The sequence below is a fragment of the Hippopotamus amphibius genome, chromosome 13, assembly GCF_030028045.1.
Source record: "Hippopotamus amphibius kiboko isolate mHipAmp2 chromosome 13, mHipAmp2.hap2, whole genome shotgun sequence".
Classification (NCBI taxonomy): domain Eukaryota; kingdom Metazoa; phylum Chordata; class Mammalia; order Artiodactyla; family Hippopotamidae; genus Hippopotamus; species Hippopotamus amphibius.
In genome coordinates this window covers 2,632,141-2,650,682 of record NC_080198.1, presented here as the reverse complement: position 1 = coordinate 2,650,682, position 18,542 = coordinate 2,632,141, and the positions used below count along the sequence as shown (strand labels likewise).

At 61.1% G+C, this 18,542-nt stretch overlaps 1 protein-coding gene across 2 annotated transcripts in view; it reads right to left on the bottom strand.

Moving 5' to 3' along the window:
* FBLN2 (fibulin 2) overlaps nt 1-18,542 on the bottom strand; it is a 68,542-nt gene that overhangs the window by 29,312 nt on the left and 20,688 nt on the right. For both annotated transcript variants that reach the window (XM_057706341.1, XM_057706342.1), the window contains exon 2: nt 16,003-17,320. In XM_057706341.1, coding sequence (XP_057562324.1) covers nt 16,003-17,266 — 1,264 coding nt within the window. In that variant the 5' untranslated portion in view covers nt 17,267-17,320. The remainder of the gene's footprint in view (nt 1-16,002; nt 17,321-18,542) is intronic.

Genomic DNA, 18,542 nt, shown 5'->3' with positions numbered 1-18,542 from the left:
CTTCAACTCCTCAGGCTCTTCCTGCCCCACGGCCTTTTGTACACACGGCACTTTCTGCCTGGAATCCTCTGCCCTCTCCCTGAGCCCTGCCACCCCCCGCTCTCCACACAGCTGCCTTCTCTGGGGCATGACCGCTTGGTGCACATGGGCACACGGCGACCACCCTCGACCACAGGTGAACCACAGGGACACGGCTCGGGGGAGAAGCCGTCACAGAAAGACACGGCACGCTTCACGCCTTTCATGTGAAGTTCAAACCCAGAGAAAAGCAAAACGTGTGTTGAGGTGGTAAAACTGTAAAGAAAAGGAGGAACTCGTGCTCACAGAAGCCCGGATGGTGGTGACCAGGGAGGGGGTCAGGGCGGGCACGGCTTCTGCCCCCACAGCTGGTGCCTCGGTGGGTGCCCCGCTTACGCCCTTCCTTAAGTGTTCAGGAAGTCCCCTACACGCTTCTACTCACACATACTCCATCACAAACACACTACTGGAAAAGGCAGTATGATTAGAAAATTCTAAGACGAAAGATGCAAAGGTCTCTTAAAAATGTGACCCCAAAAAGTGACATGAGCCAGACACAAAAGGACAATTATTATATGATTCTACATATATAAGGGCGCTAGAATAGGCAAATTCACAGAGACAGAAAGCAGAACAGAGGTTACTGGGGGCAGGGGGAGGGGCGGGGACAGGGGACAGAGGGACAGAGTGTTGGTTTGGGGAAGATGAGAAAGTTCTGGAGATGGTGGTGCTGGCTGCACAAGGTGAATGTACTTAACACCACTGAGCTGAACACTTAACAAGTTAAAATGGCCAGTTCTCTGTTATGGGTACTTCACCACAATAAAAACAAAATAATGTATTGCAATGTAAAAACAGCACAGTGACCCAGCACCTCCCCTTCTGGAAATCTAACTGCTGACAGACATGCTGTGGGCACAAACATGCAAGTCACGGAGACCAGCCGCCCCCGAATCTGTGACAGCAAATTCCAGAAACAACAACCCCCAACGACAGGGCAGCGATCAAATAACTGGTGTTACATCCGCCTAATCTCACGCAAGTGGTACAAAGAATGTGTTACATATATGTGGAATCTAGAAAAATGGTACCAATCAACCGGTTTGCAAGGCAGAAACAGAGACACAGATGTAGAGAGCAAACATATGGACACCAAGTGGGGGAAGCAGGGAGGGCTGAGGCGGGTGGCTGGGGGGGGATGAACTGGGAGATGGGGATTGCCACACATACATTACTAAAAAGAAAAAAGTATCAAATCGTACACTTTAAATATATGCAGTTTATTGTATGTCAATTGTATCTCAATAAAAGTTCTTAAAGGAAAAAGAAAAAAACAAGGTGTTAGATGTTCACACACTCCGTGGAACAACTTCTGAATATAACACAAAGAATGAAGAAAACAGGCTCAACGGGCTCAAAGAAGCCACCAATGATCTTTTTAAAGGGGCACGCGGACACCTGTGGAGGATTTCTGGAAGGAGACCCCAGAAACAGGTAACAGCCGGTGCCTCGGGGAGGGGCCTGGCCCTGGGGAGGGAGGGAGCAAGCTGGCACTCACTGTTGACCTCTTTTGTATTTTTTATGTGTTTTCCTTATCACAGGCAGGTAATGCCTCTTCAAGAAACATGCTGTTATAAACAGATCCTGAGAGTCCAGGGACTCTAACCTCCTTTGATCACAGGAAGTAGGCACCCAGAACAATCCGGCCCGGAGGTCGTGACCCCTCTAGACAGTCCCCTCTCCCGGACATCAGAGCCCGAAAGAATGGTGGCTTCGGAAATGCTGCAAAAGAAAGGCTACACCTGCGGGGTGATGGGCGGCCACCTCCACCCGTGCCCTGTTTGGACAGGATGTTTGTGGGGCCTGAGCAAACAGCCCAGCGAATGCTGCAGCTCTGATGCTCTGTATTCTTGGCGGTGGGGGGGGGGTCACCTGCAGGCCCTGGTGGTGCCTGGAGTCCTTTACCAATGACTGGAAGATGGACAAACAAGAAGGGTCCTGAGCGCCGCCTTCCTGCCCCGGGATCCCAGACACAGCAGCCGAGAACCAGCAGGAGCTGCTGGGCTCAGCCCATCGGCCAGGCCCACCCAATCCAGCCCCTTAGAGACGCCTTCCTCGCCCACCCTGGGGCAGGACAGCCCCCAGACCCTCTGCCCTCTGCAGCACCGCCCATGGCCTAGCTTCCTTCCCTAGCCCTGTCCGAGTCAGCACCGTGCCCGAGTCAGCACCCTGCCCCTGCCGCCCCCGCCCCGGCGCACCACCCCAGCCTGGCTCAGGAGGCGCTGGGCCACCCTGGCTGACCAACTGGACCTCTGGCCTGGCTGCGCCGCCTGGCAGGCCCCAACCCATAGCCAGGGCACCTCCCCTCCAGCTCTAGGAAGAGGGTCCTATCCCCACCCCAGGCACAGCAGGCAGCAGCCCAGATCACATGCCCCAGCCACACTCCCAGATGTCAAACATGACTGCAGGACTCCAGTAAATCGAGGCAGTGTGCAAACACAGCTTGACAACGGAGCAGAAAAGAGAAGCAAGGACCTACCCATACTCACTTGCACTTGATTCCTGACTAAGGTAACAGTGCAGTCGGGGAAGATGGTCTTTACAACACCCGGTGTACGGCGACTCAATAGCCATTGAAACAAGAGTGAATTCTGACTCCTACGCACACCACCCAGAGAAACAAATCCAAACGTGATCTACCGGGAAAGGTGAAACAAGTTCAGATATCTAGATTATAACAAAGGACAGTATGTTCGTGACTCTGGGGTAGGCAAAGATTTCTTGAAAAGGACACAAAATACATTAACATAAAAGTAAAGATCAATAAATTGTATTTCATTAAACTGAGGAATCTGTGTTCCTCAGAAGACAGCATTTGCAATGTCTCATCAGAAAACGTCATCGTGAGAGTGGAAAGAAACGTCAGAGAATGAGACAAGGCACTTGCGACCCAACAAAAGACGCATCATCAGGATATATCAAGAATGCCTAGAAACTGGCAAGACAAAGAAACCAGATTTAGAAAGGGGCAAAGAAATGTCCAACAAAATGTCCAACCGTAACATGAAAACGTGCTTGCCCTCAAACGTTACGAGGGAATGCACACTGAGATCCGACCACGAAAAAGACAGACCACATCCAGTGTCGGCAAAGACACGGGACAGCTGGACTCCCACTCTCGGCTGCTGGGGATGGAAAGTGGTGATGCTTTGGGAAGCTGTTTGACAGCGTCGGCCAAAGCTGCCAAACCCTCCAATACAGCGATTCCACTTCTGGTAAACACCCGACAGAAACTCACACAGAATGTCCACAGCCGCTGGATTCATCACGACCCCACACTGAAGACCGCCCAAACCTCCGTCCACGCTAGGACAGCGCAATAAAGTGTCATTTATTCCTACAATGGAATCGTAAAGAGCAACTTTTTAAAATGAATGACTGCTGCACGCAACCGTGTGCATGCGTCTCAAACACACGCTCTTGAGCTAAAGAAGTTAAATGCAAGCAAAATCATACCATATGGTTCCCATTACACAAAATAAATTCAAGAACAGGCAGGAGTCACTGATGGTGATAAAAGTCAGCCTCCTGGTTTCCATGCGGGAAGGGAGTGGGGGGAGGGAGAGTAGAACGGGCTGAGAAGGGGCACCAGGAAAATTCTGGAGTGCTTGAGAGGTTTTATATCTTGGGTGGAGCTGCCTGGAACCCACTGAGCTGTTTTACGAAGATCCGTGTGCTTTATTTACATACATGATACTTTATAAAACCATATAAGACAGACACCAGTTTTAAGGGAGTACTGCTATATTCATCTAGATTAAAAGATACTCAAAAGTATCTATCGCATACTTTAATAAAAACTTTTAGGAAGAAGGAAATTCAAGAAATAAAACCACCAAACATGAACCAAAAAAGATCTCACAGCCCCGATTCAATATTACTTGACAAAACAGGCTAGACCCTACACCTTGGGGACAAGCGGAGGATATAAACACAGCACGGGGGGACTGGTAACTGTGTAAGGTGCAGGATCCTGGTGTGCGGTAACGCAGGAGACGCCTTTATTTCTCAGCTGCAACATACTGGGTCAAGACCGAAAGGTTTCCATCACACACGCCCGCGCGCACCCCACATCTCAAACCAGAGGAAAGAAGAGCCAGCACCGAACCCCTACGGGGCTGAGGCTCCTTCCCCGAGTCTCCTCCCCTTCGAGGGTCTGTCCCAGCAGCCTGGTGGGGGCGGGGCGGCGCGCTACCGCCGCTGGAGCCCTGGGGATGGGGGGCTCTGCCGATGTGGAGGAGCCATGAGGCCCACAGCGCTCGACTTCCGCCCAGTCCCGAGGAAGCTTTGGGAGGTGGCAGAGGGGGCTCGGATGACCCGCGCACAGGCCCTCCCCTCCCCGGCCTCCCAGGGAGCGGGGGTGTGGGTCTCTGTCATGGGCATTTTAATGGGCTCTGCCTGTGGGTGCCTTCACCATCAACGAGAAGCCAACTCCATGCAAAAAGAGAAAAGCCGCTCGTACAAAACAGGCTGCCCTGATTGGGAGCCGTGCAGAGACTCCTGACAAGCTCAGCTCTGTTCAAGAGGCGCGTGTGACCCTGGCATCAGCATCAGAGGATGCCGCCCAGAAAGAGTCACCGGACACGTGGAACCTGCAGGCAAACGCTGAAAAACTGAATGGGACCAGCTTCGTTTCCTGAGAAAATAACTTTCCCAGAACCAAGAGATCCAAGCACTTGGACACGGGAGTGGACAGCTCCCATCCTAAGAGTGGACGAGTTACTGGGAGATTGGTCTAGAATCGGATCATTGCAAGCGACTTTCTAACACAGAGTGTGTGACCGAGGCTGGACCCCCGTCAGGGTGGCTTTCGTCTAAAAGGAGAACTACAGGCTCACCTCCGCCACCAGCCACGTCCACCCCCGTGCTGCGCTCCCGGAGGCCTCTGCGGAGCCCCCAGCCCCACCCGGCACAGCCTCCCAATGCAACTCACACTTCAAACAAACCAAACGTGTGGCCTTCCAGAACTTCACCAAGACACTTGGGACACATTCTGTTCCTCCTCAGAAAGAACTGTGAGTTATCCCTCATTATTAGTTTAAGAAACTGCTGCTACCCTCAACTATGCTTTAGCTCAAACCAGAGTTTGATGGCATTTCGGTTCTTGGGATAGCGTTTTGTTTTATAGATGAATCTTGTAGATGACCTAATTCTACTTTACTGTGCTTTCCAGGGGGTTTAATTTAATTACCGGTCCATCGTACACGCACACAGTTTAATAAGAGATGTCTAACTATAAGGAAATTTTGGTTTTTCAGCCAGCACTTACTATAACAGAAATGTAAACATAACTTTACTTCCCACCTTGCTTAAAAAAATACAAAAATTAAAAACATCACATAAAAAACTGGACATTTTTTTTCTCCTCTTAGAGGCAAACAGGAAGCAGGTCACCAGCGTGGCTTCCTGTAAAGCCCCCAGGTGGCAGTGCTGGGCCTGGCAGAGGTGACATGGAAATCCTGCCCGTGGAAGAGGCAGCGGGCACCCTGGGATCCGCTGTCAGCTGAGGCGGGAGGGACCCGCACTGGCTAGGGGTCCAGGGGCTGTGAGTCTGGGACCTCAGGCTCCCAGGGTTCCCAAGTGGGAGGGCATGGGGCCGGGTTGGGGCCCTTCTAGAACCAAAGTTCCGATGACCCCACCCAGCAGCTTTTCATTTCTCTTAACTCACTTACCTTGGCCACAGCCTCACCAGGCCCCCCAGCCCCGACCTAGACCTTGACCAGCTCTCTTCCCCCGCAACCCAAATATCTGTATCCTTTGTCCTGCTCCCCCTGCAACCTGCAGAGTGACTGAATATTCAAAGTGAAGCAATGAGCCCCAACCAAGGGGCCCAGGAGAGATGGGTAACACCCCACATGCACTGAGGGCCCTAAACTGGGAGTCGTCGGGAGCAGAGCTAGGAAGCCAGAACCCTGCTCTGCCCCACACTGGCTGAGCCCCCTCGGGCAACACCCTCAGCCTCTCTGTTCCTGCATCCAGGCTTCAGGGTCCAGGCAGTGACAGAGAAGGAATCATGAGACCCTCCCGGAGTGACCACCCACCACTCCCCAGCTGCCAACCTGCCAACCGGGGCCAACCTGACGGGAAAGACAGAAGCCCAGCCGCTCTCTTCTCTGACTGGGTTTCCGCCTCTGGCGGGACCTCTGCGCTGACTCCCACGGCACCTGCACCTGGGGGTCAGCCACCGGATGGGACACCTTCAGGGTGGGACCACGAGCCCCTCTCGCCCGTCGACCTGGGGCCAGTCCCAGGCAGCAGGCCGCCACACCTGGGCCTGGGAGGTGGCGGCCTGCAGATCCTGAGGCCTCCGCAGCCACCAGAGCCGCCGCCTGTCCCCATCCGTCCCCGATCCGCCCCGCCCACTGCCGAGGGAGCCTGGCCCCCGAGCAGGCACGGCCGCCTCTACCTGAGGCCCCCCGTACGTAAGGCCTCAGCTCCCCTCCAGGCCTGGGGGTGACAGCTCCCCACCCTTCAGTCCCCTCTGTGACCCTCTCCAGGGGCCTCGAGCCTGTGCTGCCTGTTTCCTGGGCTTTGACTCCGCTGCGCAGGGAGGTCTGGGGGGAGCACGCGGGCCTGGGAGTCCGAACTTTGGGGACCCCACCCTCTGAGCCCGCTGAGAGTCTTTGCCAGCCCCGTGCCTGCCTCTGGGCCTCCGCGTGCCAGACGTATAATTAGGGGCAGTTGGCTCCCTGTGAGCCTAAACCACGGCAGCAAACCGGTGCCCACCGCAGGCTTCACTGGGGCTTTGATATATATGAACTAGATGCCAACATTTACACATTGGGAGACTTTATACAAAATTCCAGATCCGAGACTTCTTTTGGAAAATCTAAAAGTTATGGGCCACGCTGGCAGCGCCCACCCCAGCTCCAAGGCAGCAGCTGGGGCCGGGGAGGCGCCGGCCGCTGCATCCCGTCCCCCACGGCCCCGCCGGCCAGCGGCTCCTCTCCACCCGCGGCCTCACCTCGGGCACCTGGCTTTCTCCCCCATCGCGTGCGTCCCAGCGTACGCCCCCCCTGGGCACGCGTGTGTGGGGGGCGGCCGGGGGGGCATCTCCACGTTCCGCTCCCCACGGGATCCCCAGCACTGACACAGGCTGGTCCAGAGCAGGGGACCCACGAACTACCATGAGTGAGTGAGTGGGCCGGGGGTGGGGGCTGGGAGGGAGAGAAGGCAGCTTCTCTCACTCTCCCCCTGCCCGCCCCGTCAGCTCCTGGGAGCGCTGCACCCGGGCAGCCAGGCTCCCTGCAGCCAGACTGGCGTTTTCTGCCTCCCCCGCCCTCCACCACACGGACCCCAGAATCTCAGACGCGGGGGCTGGGTGCCTGCCAGCCCTGCCCTGGGCCCTGCCTGGCCCCTCGTGGGCTGGGGGCACGGGGCAGTCCTAAAGCCTCGCTCTGCTGACAGTGAGGACATACCTCCTCGTGCCAGGCAGCCGGGCAAACCCCCGGAGCCACCGGGACAAAGGCCGAGAGCCAGTGGTCTGCAAACATCTGCTCTGCTGCCCTTAGCGACCCTGGACATTCACTGACCCTCCCTGTGCCTCCGTCACCTCGGCTCTGAAACAGGCATAATGACCGTACCCCCCCAACACGGGTGTCACGAGGCTTTAACACACCGATCAATACGTGTCCGGAGAGCACCACAGCGTCTGCCACGTGATAAACACACCCCCTGTGAGGGTGAAGGAGCAGACCCTCCCCTTTTCTGGGACGTCAGCCCTGCAGCCAGGCTGTGCGGCTGAAGGCGGGACCTCAGGACGGGTGTGCGCTGACTCCGTGGGCAGGCACTGGAACAAAGGTGCAAGGACGGAATTGGGGCGGGGAGGGACACCCCCTGCACATCTGCAGGCAGCTGGAGTGACAGGCGGCGTGGGAGCAGGAAGAGAGCAGCTGAACACTCCCACCCAACCCCACGAGGCCTGGTCCCTTTGCCTTCTGACCAGAGGGACAACGCCTGGCCACCAGAAAAGACCCACATCTGTTCACTTAAGCAAAAACAAATCCGCACCCCACCGCCCAGAGAGCAGGGCCTCAGGCTGGGAAAGAAAAGGCTCACAGTCACAGCAGCTGCTCTCAGTGGGCGGACGTCCTCTCCCTACTCCTGTCAGGAATCCTCGGGGGCACAGATTATGCTCCTCTCTTACAGATGCAGACACTGAGGCTCAGAGAGGGTGAGTCCATCGCCCGAGGTCACACAGCCAGGGCAGCAGAGGCAGGGTTCACACTCAGGATTTGCCCTCTGAGGACCGAGCTGGCTGGTCCCCTCTGCATGACTTGGCCCAAGCCTGCTGTCCCTGTACGAAGACCCCGGAGGAGACACGGAGGGCCCAGCAGAGCCCCACCCAGGCGAAGCTAACCTCGGCCAGACAAAAGCCTCTCCTGGAAGATCCAGATGCTGCAGGACTGGGGACCCCGAGGTCACACAACCTGGCCAGGCGTGGAGGGGGTGCTGGCAGGCAGACGGTGCTGACACTCCCCTGGGGAAACCCATAGCCCAGACCTCTGAGCCCCAGTTCACAGAGGCGCCCGGGATCCGGAAGGCCTGGGGCGCAGGAGGCCAAGGGGCTTGGCCCAGCCTCAGGAGAACTGCTCAGCGTGTGAATGGGAAGCGTGGGAGCTCAGGGGCCACCGCCCTCCCAGCAGAGCCCCCAGGGCTGGACAGCACCCAGGACACCTGTGTGAGTGGAGCCCTGATACACGACAGACGCCAGCACCTGGTGCCCAACACCGGCTTTCTCCCGATGGAGAACACACTCTAGGAGGGAGCCGTCAGTAAGCCCACTTTACAGATGAGAAAACTGAGGCCCAGGCCAGTGAAGCAACCTGCCTAAAGTCACACGGCTAGTGAGGGGCAAAGCAGCCTCACCCCTGGGGAGCCTTGGACCAGGCCAGAGATGCCTAAAGCATCAGAGGACCTGGGGTCGGAGCTGGGCCATGGGTCCATGTTCCCCTGGTGGGAAGGGACTTGTCTCAAGGTCGTCTGGGGACTGGGATGGGGCAGGTAGTGTGCCGGCCAGGGCCTGGGGTAGGTTCACTGCACTGACCACCCAATTCTCCTCCCTTCCTTTCCCACACCCCCTGCAACATCCTCAACCTCCTCAAGAGGAGCCCTGGACCCCGGGCGGCCCCCTGACCGGTGGGCAGCAGAACGTGGAGAAAGCAGGGGCTGAGCCAGTTCTGAGCCTGGGCCCACGAGTCCCTGAGCACGGCTCATCTTTCACTCAGAGCCCTGCTTCCGCGACGGGAACAGCTCGCAGAGCAGAGGGAGCCGCCCTGACGGGGCCCATCCCAGACCAGCCCCTCCCAGCGGCCACTCCGGGCCTGGGGCAGCGAGCCCGGCTGACCCGCGGTCTTGGGATCAACGACTGGGATCAACGACAACGCCTCCCGTGGGGTCGCCGGCCACGCGCACTATTGTAGCAACAGAAGTGTCGTCAGGTTCAGTCCGTGACCGAGGCGTGTCCTGGACAGGAGGACTGGCACCAGCTGGCGAGATGGCAGAAAGGCCACCCCACACCCCCACGTGGTGGTGCTGGCAGGGGTGCGGCCAGGCTTGCTGGGGGGCCGCGGCCACGGCAGGCGGTGGGGGTGGAGGCCAGAGCCCACACGCACGGACGCCCCCGCAAGACACCGCCCACCGACCGAGGCGGAAACGTTTCACAGCCGCTGCTCAGTTTTCTCCTTAGCGCTTCTCGCCATCTGACATAGACTTGACGTATCGACCGTCTGTGTGCCACCCCCGCTCCGACTCCACGGAGCACAAGCCTCCTGAGGGGGGCCAACATCACCCATTCCATCGCGGCTGCATCCCCGGCACCTAGAACTGAGCGGGGATGTCCAGAATACACAGACCCACAGAGACAGGGAGTGGCCTCGGGCTGCTGGGGGCTGGGAGGAGGGAGCGGGGTGGCTGCTACTGGTGTGGGGCTTCTTCCTGGGGTGGTGAGAATGTTCTAGAATTAGATTCTGATGATGTTCTCACGACCCTGACAAAATCTACTGAATTGTACTCTTTAAATGGGAGGACTTTACGGGAGAGGAACAATACCTCAATGAAGCCGTCTAGGAAGGAAGCGAGGGGGGGAGGAAGGAAGCGAGGGAGGGAGGAAGGAAGGAAACACAGTTTTTAAAAGTTACAGAACCCCACCACAGGCCTAGCCTTGGCCCCAGACCCTCACTACGGGAGCAGCTGTGAAACGCACCCGTTCCCTCCAAGGGCCGTAAGCTCTGGGGCAGCCGAACCCAGGGTGCCCAGCGACAGGCCACTCAGACCCACTCCTGCCCCAGGTCCCCGTGGGAGCCATGAGCCCACCCCCTCCCCTGCGAGACCAGGGCCCCCTGCCCAGCTCCACCATGACCCCCAGAAAGGCCCCCTCCCCTCCCGGGGTGCCGGTTTCTCTTCCATAAGACAGAAGGACCCCAGAGACGCCCTCGAGGTCGCCGCAGGGTGAGACTCAGTGCCTGACAGGTGCCCCCGGCAGAGGACCCAACCGGACCCACTGACGACACCCAGGAGGAGTGGCCCAGGACCGTGCAGGGCCTCCACCGGCCCCCAGGCTGAGGGGCAGGCAGCCCCTTCTCAGCTCCCCAGCAGCTGGCCCAGGGCACACGGGCCTGGTGTGCCTGCGAGTGCCGACGGTCAACGGAAGCCAGAAAGTGGGAATTTACGTGACGTCGTCCAACCTCTAAACGTTTGCAACAAAACGCTAGCGCTTACGACAATGCTTTACAGAAAGAGGCAAACAGGTGACGGGCGCACACCCTTAGCAGAACAGCAGGCGGAGGTGGGGCCAGCGCCAGCTGTGCAGGCTCAGCACGGAAACTGGGGCTCAGAGGGGGGATGTCCCAGGCCCCAGGCCACCCACGAGCGAGTGTGAGCCCGGGACGCACCTCGGATGAGCAGGGGCTGGGGGAAGCCTAGGCCCCTTGTCTGCTTGTCCCACAGCCCTCGGCAGACCCCACACTGCCCTGGAAGCATCAGACATCCCAGGTCAAGGCCCATGGGCTGCGGGTGAGGAGCGGGAGGGCCAGCTGGCCCACCTGTACGCTCTCCTCACGGGGCGCCCCCTCCCCAGGCTGCTCCAAGAGCCAGGAGCTCTTACAGGAGGTGATTCTGTCACTGAGAAGATGGGCTCAGGTGGCCAGAATCCCAGCTTGGCTCCCTCAGGTCCCCAGGCCATGCTCAGCGCGCACTCAGACTCCACACAGGTTTAAATCTCCCACAGCAGAGGGGAGGGTCTGTAGGTCTCCTCTGGGGAACAGGGAGAGGCTGGACAGGACCCTCTCTCTGCTCCCTGGAGCCAAACCCAGTGATTCTGGGGGACCCTGGAGACCTCGAAGGCTCCTGTGCTCTCCTCCCTGCACCTGAAGGAAGCGCTGTCGACACAAGTAAGATCATATCAGCTCCTACCTGACACCCACAGTGGCTCCCCACTGCCCTGGAGAAACGGTCCCACCTCCGTCCTGCGAGTAGGCACCATCGCCCTGGACGGGCGCCTGCCGGATGCCCAGCCTCTTCTCACGCCAGCCGCACAGCCTCCTCTCAGTCCAACTCCTTCCCTCCGGCGGCAGGGCCTTCGCACCTGCTGCGTCCTCTTCCTGACGCGGTCTCTCCTCTCTGCTCCCCACCTGCCGCCCGCTCAACCACTCCTTGTGCTCAAACAGCGCTTCCCCCAGGAAGCCCTCCCTGATCCCCAAGGAGTCAGATCCCCCAGACAGGCTCACAGAGCAGGTCCACCCGATTCCTCAGCCCTCGCCGCGTGACTACCGCACTCTCTCCCCCGCTAAACCGCAAGGTCCCGAGCGCAGGGGCTATGCTGGTCTCCACCTGTTCACCTGGCATCTGTCACAGCCCCTGCACAGGCCGGGCACCAGAGGTGACTGTCAGGGGTGAAGACGTGAAGAAGCGGGGGGGGGGGGGTGGGGGGGGGGCCTGGATGCTCTGCTTCCTGCACGTGTGTCCGTGGGCACGTGGCCCGACTCCTCCGTGGCGCACCAAGGGGATGGCTGTGACAATTAAAAGGGACCGACAACTTCAGAGGGCGAGCGGACAGGGCAGGCCCAGGTCACAAGCACGGTACGTGTCTGCAATTAACATACAGTTATTTGAATGTTAAAGTCCCTTCATTAACCGGAACATCAAACCATTCAAAGGCCCCTGCCCTGCAGAACCTGCTGATTCAAGGCCCCGAGGACAGGGACCCTTTTCTGCCATGGGGCCCTGGGCCCCGAAGGTTTTGCTGGAGTCCTTTTCCAGGAGGGGGGCTGCCTCTAGCTGCTCCAGGAACCTCCGGCTACTGAGGGCCACCCTGGCCCCGAGTTCCCTCCCTTGGAGCCCAGGAGGGCAGGGGGGTGGTCCCCGGCTCCCTCCATCCTGCCGCCCCAGGGGCAGAAGGCGCCCTCACAAGCCCCCTGCGTGACGACAGACGTCAGAGCCCTTCTCCCAGCAGGGAGCCGGGCATGTGGCTTCCATTAGGCTCCATCTGGACATGCTCAGAGGCAGCCTGGATCCCGGGCAGGGCTCCGGCTCCAGCTCCAAGACAGGACCCCCGCCCCAGCCGGGCCTGGGGCGATGGCTGGAAACCTTCTCCAGGCCCCAGGGCTGCCATGGCAACACGGCCGGGGGTCGTGTCCACCCCATGGCCCACCTCTCAGCCGGCCCCACGGGCAAGCAGGACAAAGCTACCACCTCCTCAGGTCTCCCCACCAAGGGATCCCCCAGGGCTCCCCCCACAACCGCAGCCAGAAGGCTCTAAGGCCCTCTAACTGCCCCAAGGATGCTCCTTCGGGCCCCTAACCCCCACCCAACAGGCCTCCCCCCGCCCAGCCTCCCCAAGCTGTGCACATGGTTGTGACCACAAATAAATCTGTGTGCCCACCCCTCCGCCCCATCACACCCCAAAGGGGAGAGGCTGTGCCCGCCTGGTTCACTGGGCGACCCCTGGTGCAGAGAGTGCCCCGTCCTTATCTGTTGAAGACATGAAGCGGGTGGATGAACAGAGGGTGAGTAATAACAGTCACCATTTGTAACTACTCAGCAGTGCTAAGCCGCATGCCGAGCTTGAATGAGTTAGCTCATTTAATCCTCAAAACACCCGCACCCAGCAGGGCCTTCTCTGCCGCTTACAGATGGAGAAAGTGAGGCACAAAGCGCGAGCTGCTGGCCTGAGGTACAGAGCTCGTGGACTGCTGTGTGTCGGCGGGGCCCTGCGTGAGCAGACGCAGGGAAGATGGAAGGCGTGGCGGACCACGGCCAGCCCTGTTCACGTGCCGAGCTCCTGGGTCCCATTGACACTCACCCCCCCGCCCCGCCCCCCGCTCCCATCTTCCACACCTTCCTCTCCCGGAGCACCAGGAAGCACAGCCTGTCCGTGCCGGCTCTGGGCTTCGCACGTGCTGGGCCTCTGCCAGGAAGGCCCTTGGATGGGACAGGGGGCACTCAGTTCCAGGGCCCCTAGCCCCACGCGGCCTTCACCAGCAGCCACACCCCAAAGTCCAATTGAGAGAGCCCAGGGCAGGGGAAAAAACCTGCAGGTCCTGAGAACAAAGCAACGCTCCAGGATTCCAAGGCCCACAACCACAGAGAGGCCTCTGGCAGCCAGCGGAGGGGGCGGGGGGCGGCGGCCGCGTCTGTTGTGGAAACCCTGGAGGCTGCACGCGTCGTCTCCGGAGCCAGGCCTGCAAGCCCGCCCGGGCACACGTGGACTTCATTACAGCCCCCACCCCGCCCCACGCACGCTCCCCGCCTCCTGCAGGCAAAGGGCTGGGTGGGGAGGAGGCCCCTGAAGCCCACCGTCCTGGTCCCAGCCTGCTACCTCCCACTGTGCGACCTACTGCCACAAGCCACACTTCTCCACCCTCGACCTGCTCAGCTGAAAAGGAGAAGGAGCCCAGCTCCCGGCTTGTGGGGGGGGGTCAAGACACAAACAGGGCCTGGCACCTAGGAGGTACTCAGCCAGGATGAGCTCTGGGCCCGTCCACCAGGAGCAGGATGGAAGGAGCCATTGGGGCAGGGGGCCTGGGGGAGCCTGCAGCCTCGGCCTCAGTGGACGCCCAGCAAGGGCCACAGCTCTGGACAGACAGGTCCCCTCCCCCAGGAAACCTTCCCAGACGCCATCCAGGCATCCCTCGCTCGTAGCCTGTGGACCAGGGCCACACTGCGCCGTTCCTGCCTCCCAGGGCCCATCACGGCCTGTCCACAGCTGATGCCTAATGAAGGTCTACAGAGTGAAGGACACAGGACTGAACAAGACATGGACTCCCAGCTGTGGAGACAGACCTCTAGACAACCAGACAGCTCCCAAGGGCTCCCACAGAGGGGAGGCAGGGAGCTGCAGAGGGGGAGGGAGGAGGGGTCAGACAAGACACAATGATTCAAGGAAGGCTTCCTGGAAGAGGTGCTGCCTGAGCTCACGAGGAAGAGTGTGAGCAAACGGGTGGAACAGAGAAGAGATAGTGTAGGGAGCTCATGGGACGGCTGATAAAGGGGTGGCCAGGAAGCCCCCCGGTTCACTCATGAATGCACCCAGTGTTTACAGAGCACCAACCGTGTGCACAGCAGAGAGGATGACAGACGGGGCTCCCTCCGCTCACGGCACTAACATTCCAGTGGGGGAGACAACATTAAACAGTAATGATGTGCTACCATGTCAGGGGTTACTGGGAGAAATTAAAGCAGTGGGGTGCCCTTCGAGCTGGGTGGTCAAGGAAGGCCTCTCTACGGAGGTGACCTTGAACAGAGAGCAAATGGAAGGAAGCAGCAAACCTCACAGACACCTGGAAGAGCATTTCAGGAAGAGGCAGTGGCAAGTGCAAAGGCCCTGGGGCTGGAGGGGCTAGGAGGCCAGTGCGCTAAGCAGCGTGGGAAACAGGGAGGATCGCTAGGGGCTGAGTGTTTATGCCCCCACCTCCAAACTCACGTATGAAAGCCCTGATCCCCAGTGGGGTGGCATCTGGAGATGGAGCTCCGGGAGGTAACTAGGTCTTGAGTGTGGAAGCCTCATGATGGGATTAGTGCCCTTCTAAGAAAAGATGCCAGAGAGCCTGCTCCTCCTCTGATGTATCTCGGATGAGAGGTGGCCTCATCTGCTCTGCCAGGGAAGGACACAACAAGCAGACAGCTCTGCAAACCGGGAAGCAGGCGCTCACCAGACCGCAGATCTGCCGGCACCCTGACCTTGGACTTCCTTGACTCCAGAGCCACGGGAAACAAACGTCCGCTGTTCAGCCATCCAGTCTACATACTTTTCTCACAGGAGCCAGAATGGGCAAGGAAACAGTGAAGGAGAAGAGGTCCAGGAGACCCCAGGCAGGCTGTGCCCGGCCCGCAGCCCCTGAGAGGACTTCAGTGTCTACTCTGAGTAGGTGGGAGCCACAGCAGGTACTGAGCAGAGAAGGGACGGAAACCATCTGTGTGTTAACAGGCCCCCAGCAGGAAAGGGTGGCAGACCCGGTCCTGGGCCCTTGCAAGGAGCCCCCACAAGAGGCTGCATCCCTTCTGCTGCCACCACAGGCCGAGAGTGCGGCCGTGCCCAGGCTACCGTCGGGGAGGTGCAAGCAGGCAGCTGCATCGACGCTGTGAGCTCCCACTTCCTGCCGGGCACACAGGACCGCTCCTCAGGGCCCCCCAGCCCTGATGAGGTATGCACAAGAGGCCCTCGGCCACAGCGCTACCAGGGAGCCCAGCACCTACTGTGACAGGCACCCACCCCTGCACCCCCGGGAGCTGAGCCAAGAGAAAGCTCCATCTCAGAGCCTCCAGCCCCGAGCTCTGGGGACAGGGCTGGCTGTCCCAGGCCTGGCCCCGCAGACCCAGCTTCCCCAGCCCCCCGCAGCTGTGCACAGACCCAGGCCAGTGACAGGGCCCTGGGGATGCCCGTTCCCTGGGCTGAGTGTCCCTGGAAGAAGCAGGAAAGGGCCTTACCTGCAGGGTCACCTCTGGGGACAGAATGGACAGAGTTGGGGTCTGTGTCTTCCTCTGGCCGAGAACGGGGCAGAACCCCTGGCTGCTTGGGCACTTCCTGGGTGGGTGGGACGCGGGCTGCCTCCTGGCGAGGTGTGGTCAGCATGGCGAGGGTGCCGGGCTCCGTCGCGCCCTCAGGAGCGCTCGGCGTGGCCTGTGACGGGAGGACACTGGCCGCGCTCGACATGGGAACGGGTCCGGCTCCCTCCTGCCCGGCGCTGCGGGGGGTGGCCTGGGCGTCCGGGATGAGGTTCTCCTCGGGCCGTGCCCTGGCCTCGGCCCCCTCCTCTCGGACAGGGAGACCGGGCGCTGGGCCTGCTGTGGGCTGTGCATCCAGCCCCCCGGGGCCCCCTGCTGCCGGCTGCTCCCCGACGGTCACTTCCTCCCTCTCCTCCCGTCTGTGCTCCGTCACTCTCCTGGTCTTGGCCTGCACGGGGGCTGGGGGGCCCAGGGCGGCGGCCGCCGTGGGCCTGGGCAGGGCGGCTGGCCGGGGGGTGGCCTGGATGGCTGCAGGTGGCTGACCTCCGCCTCCCAGAGCGGCCGGGCCCCTGGCGCCCACCTGGAGCTCGCCTGCCTGGGCCGCCGCGGCCTCCGCCTCGGCCACCTCCTGGTCGTAGCTGTAGGGGTCTTCGTAGTGTCGCTCAGGGTCACCCTCCTCGGTGTCCGAGACATTTCCGGGGGCGGCGTCTCCGTGGCAGTCGGGGAGCCGGTAGCAGATGAGCTCGCCGCCGGCGTCGGGACAGTGGCAGGCCCGGCAGGGCGACAGGTGGACGGTGTGGCCGGCGGCGTACTTGCGGCCGGAGTGGACGCAGCCCACCTGGCCGCACTGCGGGCAGCTGTCGGCCGCCAGCACGGCCTCGATGCAGTTGGGCGGCAGCTCCGGGCACGGCATGAACTGGCAGCTGATCTTGCCGCCGCCCGGCGGGCAGGAGCACTCGGTGCTGCCGAAGTCCACGAAGTAGGACTGGCCGGCGGGCACGCGGCCGCGTACGAAGCCGCCCTGCAGGCAGTCGTAGTACTGGTAGCCCTCGCAGGCGCAGCCCCGCTGCACGCACGTGGCGCAGCACGCGCCCGGCTCCAGCGCCTCCTCGATGCAGTTCTCCAGCGGCGCGCACTCGACGCCCGTGCAGTCCGGCCCCGGGGCCGCCGCACCCGGGCTCAGCCCCAGGCCCAGCGCCAGCGCCAGGGCCAGCCAGGCCCCCGCGGGCTCCCCGAGCGGCGCCATGCCCCTCAGCCGGCGCGCGCCGCCTCCACACGAACCGTCCTCTCCCGCGAGGCCCTGCGGGAGGCAGAAGGGACAGGCGTCAGCGCCGCGGGGCGGCCGCACGCGGACACGGGCGTGCGCGGCACACACGCCAGTACGTGCGACGGCCGGGCGGCCTCACCGCCTCACTCACACGTGTGCGCTCGTCCCCACACGCGTTCCCACGCACGCCCACTGGGACGCACAGGCAGGCACTGCTGTCGCCCGCGTGTTGACCCGGCTCGTGGCTGTGGACACCCACTCTCACCGGCCACGTGCCCCTGGCTGGGACCCGCTGCCCACAGTCTCGCACACGCTCAAGCTGTCACGTGTTTTCACCAAGCACACGGCCAGCACGCCTGGGACACTCGGGGCCTCCCGCTCTCCGTGGCGAGCAGGCAGCGGCCCGGCCACAGCCCTCCAGGCACAGTTACGTGCGCCCCCTCGCCCGCAGCCTCACCCACGTGCCGGGACACCGCGGCTGGTCTCGCACACACAGTCCCGGCACCCGAACAGGTTATCGCCCCCCGAAACCCAGCCTGATCCCCAGCCACGCACCCAGACGCCTGTGGCTGCCAGCCAGAGGGCATGGCCAGGGAGACGCTGGGCAGGAACCAGGCCCTCCCAGGCCTCGGCACAGCAGCTGAGCCTCCACCATGGCCCTTGGACCCCAGGGCTCAGGAACGGCCCCCCCAACAGCCCCCGCTGTCCCCCACCCGTGCACACACACCAGGTCCCGTCCATCCACTGGGCCCTGTGACCTGCTCTCCGCCCTCTGCCCGCTTCTCTCCACCACCGCAGCCCTGCCCCGGCCCCAGCCACACCCCATCTGCCCTTGAACAGGCCCGCCGCCTCCCTCCCGCCATCCACTCCTGCCACCATCCACTCCTGCCGCTTCTCTGCAAAGCCAACGGGATCTGAAAGCAGCTGACCCCTATGCGCACAGCTTGCTGGCTTCCCGGCCTCCCAGCTAGCAAGCAAGGGTCTGGATTCCCTGTGGGAACTGCCCCGCCCAGCCCCTCCAGGGGCCCTCGCGTGACACGCCCACCGCCCCTCCTTGTCATCCTCTACAAGCCACTCAAACCTCACCTTCTCACTGTCTTCACTCCTCCCCCCGCCTCCACCCTTGCAAAAGTCCCTGGTCCCACAGCCCTGGGACCTGCCGTGATGCGGGACCAGGCCTGCAGCCCTGGGCTGCGTGCTCCCCGGTCACAGACACGGGCTCCCCCTCCACCCACTCCCGGCCCCAAACCTGTGC